The 15,436-nt window shown below is 41.1% G+C and overlaps 1 protein-coding gene across 1 annotated transcript; it reads right to left on the bottom strand.

Moving 5' to 3' along the window:
• Positions 1 to 3,686: 3,686 nt before the first annotated feature.
• On the bottom strand, positions 3,687 to 15,072 carry NAAA (N-acylethanolamine acid amidase). Its single transcript, XM_042870872.1, has 11 exons — positions 14,888 to 15,072; positions 14,564 to 14,728; positions 13,582 to 13,708; positions 12,724 to 12,814; positions 10,523 to 10,599; positions 9,601 to 9,773; positions 8,706 to 8,768; positions 8,051 to 8,117; positions 7,463 to 7,491; positions 6,610 to 6,706; positions 3,687 to 5,801 (listed from the first exon to the last, which is right to left on the bottom strand). The coding sequence occupies exons 1-10, from the start codon at positions 15,070 to 15,072 to the stop codon at positions 6,631 to 6,633; spliced, it is 1,053 nt and encodes a 350-aa protein (XP_042726806.1). The 3' UTR covers positions 3,687 to 5,801; positions 6,610 to 6,630.
• Positions 15,073 to 15,436: the final 364 nt, after the last annotated feature.

The following is a 15,436-nucleotide window of genomic DNA, read 5'->3' on the forward strand; positions in this document are numbered from 1 at the left end:
GCTTTTCAGACTATTAACTACTTAAGCAGACAATTGCGCACACAAAAAAATCCAAAGCTCAAGCAATTAAGGCCATTCCTTGTCTCCTCCTGTATGGCACATCCCACTTCAGGAAGAACAGATTTTCAAGCTCAGAATTTCTATGTGTAGACTTACAATTCCCGTATGGATATTCAAAGAAAAATGCCTTCCCAAAGAGACACATCTGAAGATTTCAACAATTATGAGCTATATCCTCTAACAGCTCAAAAGAATGGTTCATTCTAGAGACATCTCCAACCATCTCTACTCACTGCATTCTGGTATATGCAGCAGGGCGATCTGAAACAGCCCAGCACGGGTTCCTTTTAGATGAGATGACACCAGAGGACATGCTCTGCCTACTAAATGGGAGCAATTAATTCACAGGAGCAGATTCAGGCCAGTTCAAAAAAAAAAAAAACAAAAAAAAAAAACAAAAAAAGCGCCCAGAAAGGCAGCTAGTGCGGCCAACTGTTGCTCCACAGGGCAGGACAACACAACCTGTGTGCCTAGCTGCACCTCAGGGACCTGACACTGCCAGCCTCAAAGGAAGGTGGATGCTTTAAAGATACCTTTAAAAATACCAGCATGAGAAAAATTCATTTTTTAGGAGCTAGAACTCTGCCAGATCAGTTTAAAAAAACAAAAAACAAACAAAAAAAAACCAAACAAACACAACAACAAACACATTTTAAGTAAATACCTACAGTGTGTTCAGGGGTACCACGTATCTGTTTTGATCAAATATGACCTTGAATTTGAGATCACTGTTGGAGACACAAAATAAAACTCTTCCTTATTTCCTCCCTTTCCAGCAAAACCAGACAACACCAACTCAACCATTTGCTATTGCACAGTCCTACTTTAAGGATAAGTTCTGGCCATCCAAACAGAGGGATGATCGAGTATTAGGAGCGCCTGTAGAGTGCTCCTACCTAGTTCTCTTATTTGTTTAAAAGGTCTCTCCCAAGCAATTCCTGCAGCCAGCCACTTTTTGACTTTGTTGTCTCAGATTCTTCTGAGGGCCCCAGCCTGAGCAAAAGAGCGCAATGCAATAAATCAGAGAATCCAAAGAAATGAAACCTGCTTCAGGGGTGGGAGGAGTGAGGAAGAAATGAAGTCAACCCAACTGCTCAGCACCTGTGATCCTTCCTCATCCACCCCACAGTGAAATTCATCCTTCCTATACCTAAAACTGTTTCAAAGAAAAGTTGACCCATAAAATGCAGGCTGAAATACCCAATGACAGTGGCATTGCCTCAAATATAGATTACATATGTATTTGAGATAAAACGATGCATATGTGAGACAGTTGGCTCCCTATTCCTTGTCTTGTTCTTCCTGTTGTTCCCCTCATGTGGAGATGATGAGGTTTTGTCTGGTGCACTCAGAAATCTTCTGAAACAGGCTTCCTGCACTTCTTTTGAGAAGCTGCAATACATTCATTTGCCTTCAGCTTGTGACTCTCCCCTGGGATGCAGTGCTGCATAGAGCATCCTCTAACAAACACACGCTAAGTAAAACAGGTGGCGAGCCCTCACGTATGCAGTTACATCAGAACTAAAACATTAAAAAACATATGGACTGAAAAGCTGCACATGGATATAGACAACTAACAGAACAGCAGAAGATCAGATGCAAAGAGGAGATGCATGTTTCCCATTCACCTGGGTCAGCACTGGAAAGCCAGAACTATCTAACAGCTGTACTCCACATCATTTCCCAAGCCATGGGATAATATATTTGATTTTGCAACACAAGCTGATGACTTAATACTACCCTATGATATAATAACACACAAAAGCAAATAAAGGAAAACTTGCATAAATCCTCGTGTCTCAATTAAAGAAAAAAACTACCAAAGAACCCCACAAACAAAACGTGAACAAATTACCAGTCCAAAACAGCAACAACAAAAGCCCATTGCAAGTGGGTTTTTTGCAAGTATTAATTTTATCATTTTAAAGCCAATGCAAGTGACATCATTTTGAATCAAATTCTATGCACTGTAACAGCACTGAGCTTGTCCAGACTACAGATCTGTGCAGAATTTGGGGCTCCTCCCCCGTGAATCAAAAGCCTCCTGATATGCACATGGAGCTAACATCAAAGCAGCACATTTCCTAACTAAGACTACACATTTTTCATATCCCATGCACAACTGAGTCCCCACTACTACATTTTACAGACATTTGGGTGACTGAGGGAAGAGGTAAATAGAATCTGGAAGGCAACAAGAAAACAAAATGCGCTCACTGAGAGTTTGCTAGGAAGAAAACAGGGAAAGAAAGGTGTGAAACAAAATTTATCAACATGGCACTTAGAAGCCACCAACGAAATAAATAAAGTCAAATAATTTTCACAAGAATAAAATGCTCACTAGCACTAGAGAAAGTGATGATCCTTCCTTTCCCTCCTAGATTAAGTACTCATGTCCCACGTGTACATCAGACTTGGCGCTGCTCATAGCTGGAAACATGATGGTGAAACAATTTATTTTATATATGCGCTGAACTCTGCACCTGCACAGGTACAGCAAAGCCAAAAAGGAGAACTTAGAAAGTCCCAACCATAGATTTATACACCCTGACATATAAAAGGACATTTCACCTCAAACTATGGGTGCCGAGTGGCTACTTCTGAACAAAAAACCCTGTTACAGAGAAAAGAAAAATACAACTTACCTTGCCACCAATTGCTAGCTTAAGGACTTGCTAAAATACGCACAAAAGCAGCTTGCTCTCCACTTTTTTTTTCCTCCTTCTTATATAATCTCCATTCAGTAACAAAGTGATCAGTAGTCTCTGATTTACTTGATTACAGATTCAGAAACTCCTCCTCAGATATCTGAATAATTAAATTGTTCCCTTAGGCATGCAGAAGAAACTGCCATTGCCTTCAAGAGCTGCAGAATAAAACACGTGTTGTTGTGCAGGGAGCGCAGATCCTTCGATTTATTTACTGCAGTTGTTCTGAGCAGCCTTAAGAACGTTCTCCCATGTGATGCTTAAGAAAGGTTACAGGTCTGAAATGGATTAGGATTACTGAGGAGGATTAGGAATGAGAAAGACGGTAGGTTGGCCTCTCTCATCTTAAAGAATGAGCTCTTACACACTTTCAAGATGCTTTTTGTTAAGTGCGGATTTCTCAAAGAAAAAGAAATAAACATTTCACCTGTTCTCCATGTTGAGCCGAAAAGTCTTTGGTGCTTTATAACTAGGGAGCCTGGGCTACAGACATGAAAGAACAGAGGAAGCAAGGGTAATGCCACTTAGTTTTTATTTATTACTTATCAATTCTGACATAAAACTGGTCTTGAGAAAGCAGAAAAGCTGTTTTACTTCCCATTCTCTAAAAAGCCAGCACGCAAAGCAGATGAAATGTCAGACAAGGATGAGCAGCGAGCAATTCCAGTAACTACAAGTGTTCCTTTCTTTTAAAGAACAAACCAAGCAGATCTCACAAAGAACCAAAACCCACCAGAAATAACCAGCGCTACATTTAATGTTTTCTTACATAGCCACCATTGTTGTTGGCTTTTTTTTAAGCTATAAAATAAGAACCAGTCTCTCTGCATTCTTTATAAAAGATTTCACTTCTTACACAAAAAGAGCCCGAAACATTTAATGGGTTAAATCATCTGGCTTGTAAACTTACTGTTCATCTTTTTAGCATATAATTCAACTAGTTATGTAAATCTTTCTGATTGGAGGAATCAGTAAATAAATACTTTCAGTAAAGCTTCATTTTGTTGGCAGTCAGGATGCCTGGACATCTATGCAGTGATAAAACACAATACAAAGCTTCCAGAAAATATTTTAAAAGAGCAAAAGGAACAGAAGTAAAACTGCATTTCTCCAAATCTAGCCTCCTGTACTCCACTTGTTTTTTTGTTTTTTTGTTTTTTTCCTCCAATAACACGCTCTGTGGGTGAGCCTGAGCAACTTCTGAACAACTGATAGACATGAACAGGAGTGGAAAACTTTTGCTGAAAATTCACGGATCCCAAATATTTATACACTCTGATCTGTTTGTATACATTTAAACAAATACATTGGTTTCATTTTATAAATCACTGAGAATCCCAGCATGCCATTACCAGAAGGTAATCAGCCTAACACTGCTGAGGTCAAGAAGACTATGCAAAATTATACCTGTGAGGATCATTTCGTCTTTGCTTGTGGGTGGCAGTTACATAACGAAAACCTGCTGGAACGAGGAGTCAGGGACTGCTCTGTGAATTAAAGCACTGCCATCTCGATATCTTGGAGATATCCTGGCCTCTGTTATTTACATCTTCCTCCGGGAAACATCTGTTCTTCAGCTTTTATCAGTTCTGGTATACAGTTGCTAACATCGCTGTACTAACTGGGTCAAGGCAAAGCTGGCACGCATTTATCCAGGCAGAAGTAGAGGATGCAGGTAAGTAGGTTATGACACTCAGCCAGACTCAGTACAAGGAGATAAAGGGACCACATCTCCAGAATGCTCTCTCAGGAATAGTTTGCATAACTGGAGTACAACCACTGCAAATGACAGTGCACATATTCAGGAATGTCGCCTAGCTAAAATTCTAGCAGGCATTTACCACAATTTTATCCAGTACCCCAATAGCTTTATGTAGGCATCCATCGGTCTCAACTCTCTAAATCCTTCTGTATTTCTGGATGTTTGCAGGAAGTGCCTCAATTCATGGTATGCAGTCATAGCATAACCAGAATGAAATAAACCTGTCTGCACCAGAAAAAGTGAGTTGTCAAGTTTCCATTGATGACACCGTTTCTTAAGCTCACTTGCTATTCCAGCACAAGCCTCCCTCATCTATTAGGGGGCAAAAGTCTTTATCAGCACATCTCTTTAAACAACTCCCAATTTCTGATAAGTAAACGCACAGTAGCCTATGGCTATGCACACAGCTACTCCTTCTAGCCCCATTTTCTTACATTACACCAAAAAATTATTCCTTATACAGACTGAAAGTCTCTATGATCCAACATCTTACCTACTACTAGAGGACAAGTACTCTTCAAATCACTTGGGAACCTCCACGTGACTACATGACTCTCAGACACCTTTCAGAAGCCCAGGAATAACAGCTGAAGAGCCTGTGCACTGGAGAACTGCAGCTGAAGAGGAAAGATACCTGCAGCGGTATTCACACCGTGGAGAGTCACGTTCCTTTGCACTGATGCAGTAATTTTTGTGCTGAGCAAGGTCTACAGAGCACATTAGGACAGGATGGCCAAAGGCTGAGACAGTCTCAGGATCTGCAGCAACCCTGTTGGCCTGCCAGCTTCCGCAGCACCCATGTCAGCTCACTGTGGGCACTGAGTGATGCCGCTGGGCTAATGACCACAGACTCCATACAAGTCAGATATAGATGACGTTAGCAGTAACACCACAGGTTTCCATAAATCAAGCAATCAGCTGCGTATTTTTATTTCACTATGTTCACACCTACACTCCACACAAAATAGATCAACTTTTTATTTATTGGTCAGAACGTGAGTATATTCAAATTGCACAATTCTTCCCAAAAACAATAATAGCAAATTTTAGCTATCAATATCTGCTAGAACATCAATATAATTAAAATAAAATCAAACTTCCATTACAGTTCATTAACAGTATCATCTGCAACACTTTAAAGTACTAACAAGTCTTTATTGCCTGAATGGTTCGCCCAGTTAGTAATCTGAAACAACTGTACTGCTTTTGGGAGTGTTTTTAAAAGCATATGCTGGTCTTGGAAAGCTTCTACTTTTCTCCTGTTCAATTTGCTGAAATAAAAAGATAGACAGATAAACATAAGAGCTCGTCTGTATACATGCGTAGAAAGAAACAAACTCTTCAGAATCTGTAAAAGAAATAGTCTTGCTAAAATCTAATGTCTGATATAACTACTATGAATATAACACCAATGAACATTTAAAAATCTATCTGAAATGCAGTGCAGCTTATTATGGTCCTGCCAGGTCCACACAACCAGAGTTTCTTGGAAGAAATATACATAACTTAATATCTTCCTTTGAACACAGTAAAGCTACCACATGAGACACTGTGCGAGCAGAAGCACTTTGACTTTTTCCAAAAGTGGACAGGACAAAAATCTCAAAGGATGCTGATGTTCAGTTGGCTGTGAGAGGCTGACACAAATTAAACTCAATCTTTGCTTGTGCCAAGTGCTGAACATCACCTGCTCAGGTTCAGCTCACCACTAGCAGGGTTTCCTGGCATAGTTAGCCACCTGAAGATACACCAAATGTATCACAGTAGTAGAGCTGGTAAAAACAATACTTAAAGCTTTCATTTAGCAAACAACTATCAGTAGGTTACCCCGGCAGCCACTCCTTCCTCTCTACTTTTAATAAAGTACTTTTCCTATAGTAATCTCAAAGGGTTTTGCAAAGAAAGTCAGTACTTAACTCTTATCTCTAAATCAACTAGGGAAGGTATTTAACCAAGGTCAATAAGCAAACCAAGGGAATCAGGGATTCAGACTGGGTCAATTCAGTATGATTGCAGTGCTTTGTCCCCCAATGACTCGTCAGCTGGAATTTTTATTGAAGTACAAGGAGCTAAGCATACCAGCATGTTATTTACTCCTCCTCACTCCATAGTTCTGATCCATGTCTGGTACTTCTCTGGAAATGCAGCACTCATTACTGTAGTATACACTGTGTTACTGGTAGGCAAAAGAAGAAATGAGTGAGTCAAAATCATTCTACAGACAAGATGATTCATTTATAAAACTAACAAAGCAGCAGAACAAATTTCAGTGGAACAAACATTCTGCATATAAATATGCAGAAGTGTTAAAAAAGCGAGGAAGAGACTTTGAAGAAGCCATTGCCAAGCTCTAATGCAAGTGACTGATCTAGAGAAAGTACTGAGTTCCATGTAAAAGTAACACAAAAGGATAACCTGCAAAGGTGCAATCTGTAGAACAATGCAGAACCATAATGTTAAACAGAAGTAAATCTATTAAAAAAAAAAAAAGTGCCTAAAAGCTATGTACCCATTTACTACTTAACAGTTTTTCTCACATCAAGCAGAGCTACATTAGAAGCACCAAAAGGAGATATTTCCGGTGCTACCACAAATCTAAAATTTCCAGCAGTCAAAGGCACAAGTGACTTGTCCAGAAGAACTGTAGAAAGTACTGCTGATTGAACACCTAAACGGTCAGATTTTTCTCTGCTACAAAGCAACTTCCTGCTACCAGACTAAGCCAAACAAAGTGCCATTTCTTAGCTGGAAAGGGACAGACCGAAGAGGAAGAGTTCTGTGGAAGTGAAGACGCAGCACCACATACACAAGCAGAAATCATAGCTGGGAAACAACAAGGTACTCAAGCAGAGGTACATGAAAATCCTAAGGAAGTTTTTGGCCTGATGCATTGTAGAAGGTACTGGTTGACATCTCTGAAGCTAATACTTACTTATTTAAGACTGGTTTCACTGACAGTACCTGTACAAAAAGTTTGAAGTGTTGTCATTTGGGTAAATTAGTAGGTAATTAAAAGACTACTTAGAAACAACATAGGACAAAGTTATGAAACCATATAATGGGAAAATCTAGAAGTATTCTTGCTGTTCAGCTCTGTTTTTTAATATCAGACCATTTCAGGTTTTTTTTTTAATAAAAACTCTGAAATACACAACATTTAAATTCTCAAAAGTAAATGGTAAATCTCATTCTTACGTAACACTTTAGCTGTCCTCTGTAATTTTTATAATTGTGCCTGAACAATGAAATTGCAGAGATGATGGTGATGGGATTCATCTCTCACCCTTTCAACTTACAACAGCATTCTATTATGAAATGACTATGTGTGGAGTTCAGAAACATTTTAACATATAAAATATAAATCAGCCTTAAATTCTCCGAAGATGATCATGCAGCACATCCTTTTCACCATCCCTTCCTTGCATGGCTTTTGAACTTCTGACAACAAAGAAAATTCTTCCAAAGCAGAAGTGCAGTTAAAGTGAAAGTCTACATGCTGTATAGAATTTAAAAGAAATACCTGGAAGAGTGTATCTAAATTGATGTTCTGCTGTCCAGTAGCATTGAGAGCTTTCATGGCTGGCGTTCTGTGGGAAAATAGTGCAATGTCATTAAATACCATGCACTGTTCCAAAGAACTATAGAGGATTAAATAGAGAAGAATTTCCCCAGTGAATGTCTCGAATTTAAAATATCCGTTTTGGCCTAAAATAATCCAGAATTCCGTGTGACTGAAGGTAGCCTCATATTGCTGAAGTCACTATGTTACTGCACCATGAATACAGAATAGGGAATCTGCCAGCAGCTTTTTGTATATGACACATCCTAAAGACCTTATCACATCAACAAGTCTCTTAATAGCACTATCAAATACTTTCAGTATGATTCTAAATCCTGTAATTTTTACTACGTTTTGCTTTATACAGAGATTTTTGATACACAGTATATCCTTGAGACTTCTCACCTTGCAGCCATTCAGCGCCATATGGACCTTCTTCTGGCATAAGTTATTATCACCCTTTAGCTTACCTGTTCCCATCTGAGTGGCATTAGAGAAACAGAACTAACTGCCTGCTTAGCAAGCTCACGGATACTCAGAGAAGAAAATGTCCAAGTCTTCAAGCTTTTTAAAAATGAAAGTGATATCTCACTACAGAGCTCCAAACTAATTGTACCTTCTGTCATCACAAGGAGGAGGGGTAGTCCAATGGTCATAGTTTGTCTCCACACGAAACCATCTGTGGTGTAACATACAAATATAAAAGTAAACACAAATTGCATCAGCAGGTAATTAATAAAAGCCAAGAATCAATATTTCTGTATGTCCAAAAGGAAAAAAAGAATTCTCTCAGACAGCTCTTCCCTGTGTTTCTGAACACACACACACACACACACACACACACACACACACACAGAAAGAGTGGTTACTGAACTGCTAGTGGCAAAACTACTACCAACTGGAACAAAAGTAAGGTTAGATCTTCAAAGAGATAATTGGAGAAGAGATTATGGGCATGCAGCCTGAAGCATTCATTTTGCAGAATACAGAGCCAACAGGCCATTCGGCCATACCTGAGCCAATATATATTGCCTGATAACAGTCATTAAGTGCCATTTTTTCACTGCAGGCCAGCTGCTGCAGATCTTCTCATATTATGCTGCCAACATCACAAAATTCATAGAAACCGCTATTTTTGAGCCTTCATTTCTTCTATCATGCTGGTGAAAACTAACTTAGGAATGCTGAATTTTATCATGCAATACTTGGCAGACAGACATCCAGGATGAGCCCTCAGCTCTTGTCCCCTTTAGAATCTACGTAAAAACAAATGTATACAGAAGCTTTTGCCACCTTTAATGCTCTGTTTGTCCCAACCTGACATGGTGCTGTCATTCCTTCCCAAGAAGAAGGGATCACAGTTCTTTCCAGGGGCTCCCAAACTTTCCCTGCTCAGCTGTGAGCACTGATAAGAGATGAACCTCGATCTACACCAAAAGCTGTCCCATTATCCTCACCTATCACTCAAGAGAGAGTAGGAAAAGGTATAACAAAACATTTTCTCTACTTACGCTCCACTTAAAGGATCAAGAGGCCAGAGGTCTGCTGGCCCTCTTCTATTTCTTGTTATGACCATGCCTTCTTTGGGTGATACACCTCCTACAATATAGTAAACTTCAGCAATGATGGGAATGTCAGCTAGTCTGAGAACAGCTGACTGAAAGTCCTCTGCTCTGCTCAGGGTCTGATGCAAAAAGGAAATCACAATGAAACAAAAATCACAGAGCACAGTCAAAAATTAAAAACTTTTGCACAAAATTAAGCACTGGGACATCTTTAAAAAATGAAACAGTTGCAAGTTAGAATGAACTATAAAGTACCATTTGAAAATATTTCTTTGAAAAGAGCTTTCCAATAGAACATAACATGAAATGAGTGCAACTCACAACTGAAATCATTTCTCCCATCTTTGCAAATACACAAAGGAAAAAGTAAATATACATATATAACTCACATATATGTATGCATATGAGGAAAAGTGAAAAAAGTCCAAAAACAATTGCTATCATTCTTAACCATTAATTACTTCTGACAGCAACACTGCAGTTAGCAGTCTCAATCACAGTTTCAACTTGCATCTTCAACTCAAAAAATATGAAAAATAAGGTCTGCAACAGACACCCCAATTCTGCAGGGAGGCCACTTACAAGACAGAACTCAAATTTGCTATAATTCACAAATCTGAGAAACTGATTTATTGTTACTGTAACCTAATGCAATATTCATAAAACATGCTTTATATAACAAGTGTAACTCCTGCCACTCAACAGCGAGCTCTGATTTGGGGGTAATATCTATTTGCACTTCCGAAATATGTTTACTTTGCATTTATTGCATTTCCCATGAAAACAGTAGACGAAAAATCAAATTTACTTGGAGTTGTAGAAGTTGAAACATCACTGTGAAAACAGACTAAAACATAGATGCACTTACATCTCGGATAAGCCAGCTGACAGGGTAATTTCGATTCAGAAATGCAGCTATTGCATTTTCCCACCAGCTACCACCCTCTGAGGAAAAAAAAAAAAAGAGAAAAGAAAGGAAAAATGAGGGGAAAAAAAAAGGAAAAAAGGAAAAAACTATTACATATCTATGCTAGTTATGCTCAGTAAAATTTATGCTCCTGCCTTCCTTTCTGTTTACATCCCACCCCTAGCTCTACAGTCTTTCCCTCTACTACATTAGAAACCCTTTTAAGCTACTGAGCAATAGAACTCTCACCCCACCTGAGAGTTTTCTATCAGAAATCATCCTCTGAAGTTAAAAGATTTATCTTACAAGGCTACCATCAGTATTCCCATTTCCAGGCAGAAAACTACAGTGATTTTGGGATTGGCATCAGCAGTTTTAGTTCCAAGAATCTGGCAAAGGGCTACAGACAGCAAGCTGCTGAAGAAAGCCACAGTAAGCAGCGCATGGACCTTCTGCTCTTTGCTTAACTTAGAAGATCTCAAGCAAATCACTGTAGGAAACATGATTGAGAAGCGGAGGACCTAACATCAGCCTGAAACGGAACTGAAAAACTGCAGGGAAAAAAAAAATTGCACAAGAATGTGATTTTTTTTTTTTTTTTGCAGAACTTGCCACTTTCAATCAAAAACTACTGCATTCCTTCCAGTGCTGATAACTTCCTGGCTTCTCAATTTTTCACCAGTTTTTTTTTTTTCTTTTTTTTCCAGCCCTACCCCCCGGCTGAATACTGAACAAGGAGGAGTTGAAAATTACTGTAACAAGGAACAGCACTTCGTAGATATGTGGCCAAAAAGATTGTAAGTCTGTTCATATGATATGATAGTCTACATCTGTCAGTTCATTTATTTGCATAAATCATCTCATTTTCATCTTACTGAACTCTTACAGTAATAAGAATTACACAGAAATAGCTAATAGATATTGATCATGTGCTACTCGAGAAAGTTAGAAAAATGAAGGTCAGCTTTGTACTTAAAAAATCAGAAAAAGCCAGCAGAAAAATGCCTATCGCTTGAGACCTGCACCTTAAATTCATTTCCCTTTTCAGTCATAGTTCACAAGGTCATTTCCCTAAATCTTGTTTCAATTGCATGGTGACAGATAGAAAAGCAAACTGTCATGTGCAGAGGTTTAGCATAAGTTGAGTGAATTACTGTTGCGTGTAGTTAAAAAGCAACAGACATGCAGGCAGACATCAGCACGTCAGTCCCTGATGGACAAAACAGGTTCATCTCTCACAAAAGTTTGCAGAATAGGTTTGGCCACTGACTGAACCATCTCACTGTGGTCCCAAGTGATTCTTACACTGAATAGTGAAGCACACTGCTGAGAGATAAAGCAGGGAGAATAGGATGACACTGATTTTGTCTCCAGGTTCCCATCCACAAACTTAGGTATGCAAATCTTTCTAAATCAACCTTTTTGCAAGGATTTACAAACTGAAGATATTACTTCCAAGGTGATTTCAATACAAATTAAGAGCAGTTCATATCTCTTAGTATTAGCTCAGGATAGTTCAGTTTTGAAAAAAATCAAATAACTACGCTAGCATCAGAAGCAGAATCTTAAAAACAGGAATGTAAGCAATTAAATAATCTAGAGAACAACAAGGCAATAGTAACAAAGGAAACAGAAACTAAAAGGTGTATGTGTTCCGTATCAGAATTCCCACTCATAGTGACAGCCAAATTTATATAGGGCTCTCAGTCTCATGCTTCTCTTCCCACTCTTTCTTTCAAGCTGCCTTAAGGGGATAGAGAAAATTGCAAGACAGAGGAAGGAACAAAGAAATAGGAAAGCAGCAGTTTATTTACTACACGTGGCTGTCGTTTTCTCTTTACATCTACTCTGCTGCCTCAAACTGTATTTGTCTTTTACTGTCTTCTCAAGGTTCTCTGTCTCCTTTGACGCTTTTCATACTCAGATGATACTGTGCTGATAAACAAATGCCTCTCTCCCTTTGCAGCTGTCAAATGCTGCAGCATGCACGCTTTTATCCAAAGAGACAGAGAAGTTATTTAGTTTCATTTCCTTCTTGAAAATCTTCATAGAGCTTTCACTTCTGGGAGAATGCGGCAGAAGATCAGAAGTAGGCAGAAATCAACTGAAGTCGCATACCTAAAGTCAAGTGTGGAAGGCAGGCTTTTATTTTCTTTTTTTACCTCGTTCATCACCGGAGATTGTGAACTTGCGAGGACTTTGCCCAGTCCATAAACCGACATAGCCAAGAAACGTAGTGCCTCGATATGCTATCTGAAACCAGGAGACACGGAGTATTTCAGCGTTGTGGAACAGAGCACTTTTCGAAAGAGAAGCAACATTCTGAAACAGTATAGCATACTTTTTCCTGTGCCTTTCATGAACCATTTTGAAAACCTCTTTAAAACCTTTTGCCCTGTAGGAAATGTTGCAAGGGAAGTTATAAAAAGACTCTGAGGACCAAAATACACCGCATTTAATTTGTTAATGATCACCAACTGCTACAAAAAATACTGCTCAGTTGGCAAGCGGCCAAGTAAGAAAAAATTCTGTTTACAAGTACAAATGAATATTAAGAAAAATCACACCAGCAAGGACTGCACTAGCAAACAGTTTATTTTTGGCAATTAAATTAATCAAGACAATCAAGAAGGCCTTAGAAAAATACCTTAGAATCTCTCCCTGCCAAAATGGATCTATTTCCTATATTCGCTAGTATTTATTCGTTTTCAGAATCTTGGCATTTTCTTCTCTCTACTCCTCTTTCCAAATAATCATCTAGAGACACAAGATTATGCTGTTTAATTTGTTCCAATTTGTCACCCCTAACTAGAAGTCCAGAAAAACAAAGACAGAAACAAAACAAAACAAAACAGCACTCATCCCACATTCCCAGAGAGGAATGGTGGCATTCTGATAATTCAGTGAATTTGGGTCATGAACCTCATTACTAAATTAAATACCACAGCCTGTGCAGCTGAACAACAGTACACTGCTGCTTCACAAACACACCACTCAACCACATCAATTACAGTTTATACCTGACCACTTCTTATAAACTGCACATCAATGGTAATCTTGCTTAATATATCTACAAAATCATAATCCAGGTTCCGTCCGTGGTAAATGTTTCCTTTGTTATCCTGAGCGATAATACTTGTGCAAAACCTTAAAGGACAAAAAAGTGAAAGAAGGATTTTACGAAAAAGTATGACAACAATTTCAATGTTCTGGTCTGGCTGAACTTGCTCAGGTTTTCAGAAGTAACTAAGCTATAGTAACTGAGTACAGAACCCACGAAGTGAAGACCTTTCCCAAAAAGTCTAACACAGTAAAACAGTACAGTATTTAACTTAGGACATCCCACGTGGCTCAGAATGCCAAAATCCCATCCCCTCCAGGTCAGGTGTTACAATGCTGGGCAGTCTGATCTGGTGGGGGCCACCAGCCCACAGCTTGGGGGTGGAACTGGGTGGGCATCGAGATCCCTTCCAGCCCAAACCGTGCCACGGTTCTGTGACCTTCACGGATCCCTTTGAACTCAGATCTTCTATGGTTCTATGATAGAATTAGCAGGGAATTCAAAACTCCTTTTCTCAGGAGTTGTAAGTTTGTCATCCCGGTGATGCACAGCACTGTCTGTTAAAATACTAATGGTAAATATATATATATATATATATATATATATAATGGCAGACCGACAGTTGGATCGTGGTTGATGTTTACTCTTGAGTACTGATAGAGCTGAGAAAGTCAAAATATCACGCGCCTCATCATGCTCACAACGCTGCCTGCCCGCCGAAGCACCGCGAGCCGGCGTACAACAGGCAGCGGAGCGGCCGCAAGGCTCTGCGCCTCGTCCCGACCCGCGCACAGCCCGCCTTCGGCTGGACACACGAAACGGCGCCCCGGCCGAGTGCAATTTATCTGCCCCGTCCCCAGCTGCCCTTTCACATGCGCTCCCACACCGAACCGAAGCGAACCCGCGCAGCCCGTCAGGCCCCACTACTATCTGCCGCTTACGCCGTAGATTCGTAGGCGAAGTTGAGCAGCACTCCGTCGCCCAGACTGACACCCAAAGCCTCGCACAGCCCTCGAATTTCCCCAGCAAAGGGCTGCGGCATGAAGGACTCCAGCTCCGCCGCTATCGGACGAATGACGTCGTGGAACCATTTCGGTACGGCTTCGCTGCAAAACACGCTTCAAGGCGTTAGCGAGCCGAGAGCGAGAACGAGGTCTGCTACTTACATCACACCGAGAGCCCGCGGCACAACACCGTGGGCAACCTCTCCGCCGCCCGGAGGCGCCCGGCAGCCGCCCGGCCACCCCACCCCGCCCCGCACTCACTCGATGACCCGGGCGACGGCCGCGCGCAAGAAGGCGGGCTCGAAGTGCCGCAGCACCGGCAGCCACCGCTCCTCGGCCGGGCTGTCCAGGCTCACGTTACACAGCAGCGGGGCCGCCGCGGGCCGGGCCGCCGCCCCGCACAGCGCCGCCGCCAGCAGCAACCCCCGCAGCGCTCCCCGCCGCATCTCTCTCGCCGCGGCCGCCGGAGGGCACGGCCGTGCGAGCCGGGACCCGAGCCACGACGGCCGCCTCACGCCCCTGAGGGGCGGCTCAGGGGGAAGGGCCAGGAGGTGGAGGCGCGGAGCTCAATGGTTGCCTCCCGCGGGGAAAGCCCCTCACAGCCCCTTCCCGCCCGCCCCCAGCTCACGGGCACGTCAGGAAAGATGTTATACGCTGCAGGAAAGCATACGGAAAAATGACAGAGGAAGCGAGAGGCGATGGAAGCGTCAATTTCAAGTCCCTGAGTTCCTCATGTTTAAGTGAGAGAAAGGAGGCTCTTGAGAAACTGGACACAGCTGCTAGAGGCTGGGGGCCCCGGCTCAGCTGAAA

Source organism: Lagopus leucura, unplaced genomic scaffold (assembly GCF_019238085.1).
Source record: "Lagopus leucura isolate 7727_CA_CO unplaced genomic scaffold, USGS_WTPT01 Super-Scaffold_100004, whole genome shotgun sequence".
NCBI classification, from domain to species: Eukaryota; Metazoa; Chordata; class Aves; order Galliformes; family Phasianidae; genus Lagopus; species Lagopus leucura.

Coding starts and splice junctions, on each gene's coding strand:
- NAAA (XM_042870872.1), bottom strand. CDS start 15,072: ATGCGGCGGGGAGCGCTGCGGGGGTTGCTGCTGGCGGCGGCGCTGTGC. Junction 8,769..9,600: donor CTTGATCCTTTAAGTGGAGC/GTAAGTAGAGAA, acceptor GTTACACCACAG/ATGGTTTCGTGTGGAGACAA. Junction 6,707..7,462: donor GTGAAACCAGTCTTAAATAA/GTAAGTATTAGC, acceptor TTTGCCTACCAG/TAACACAGTGTATACTACAG.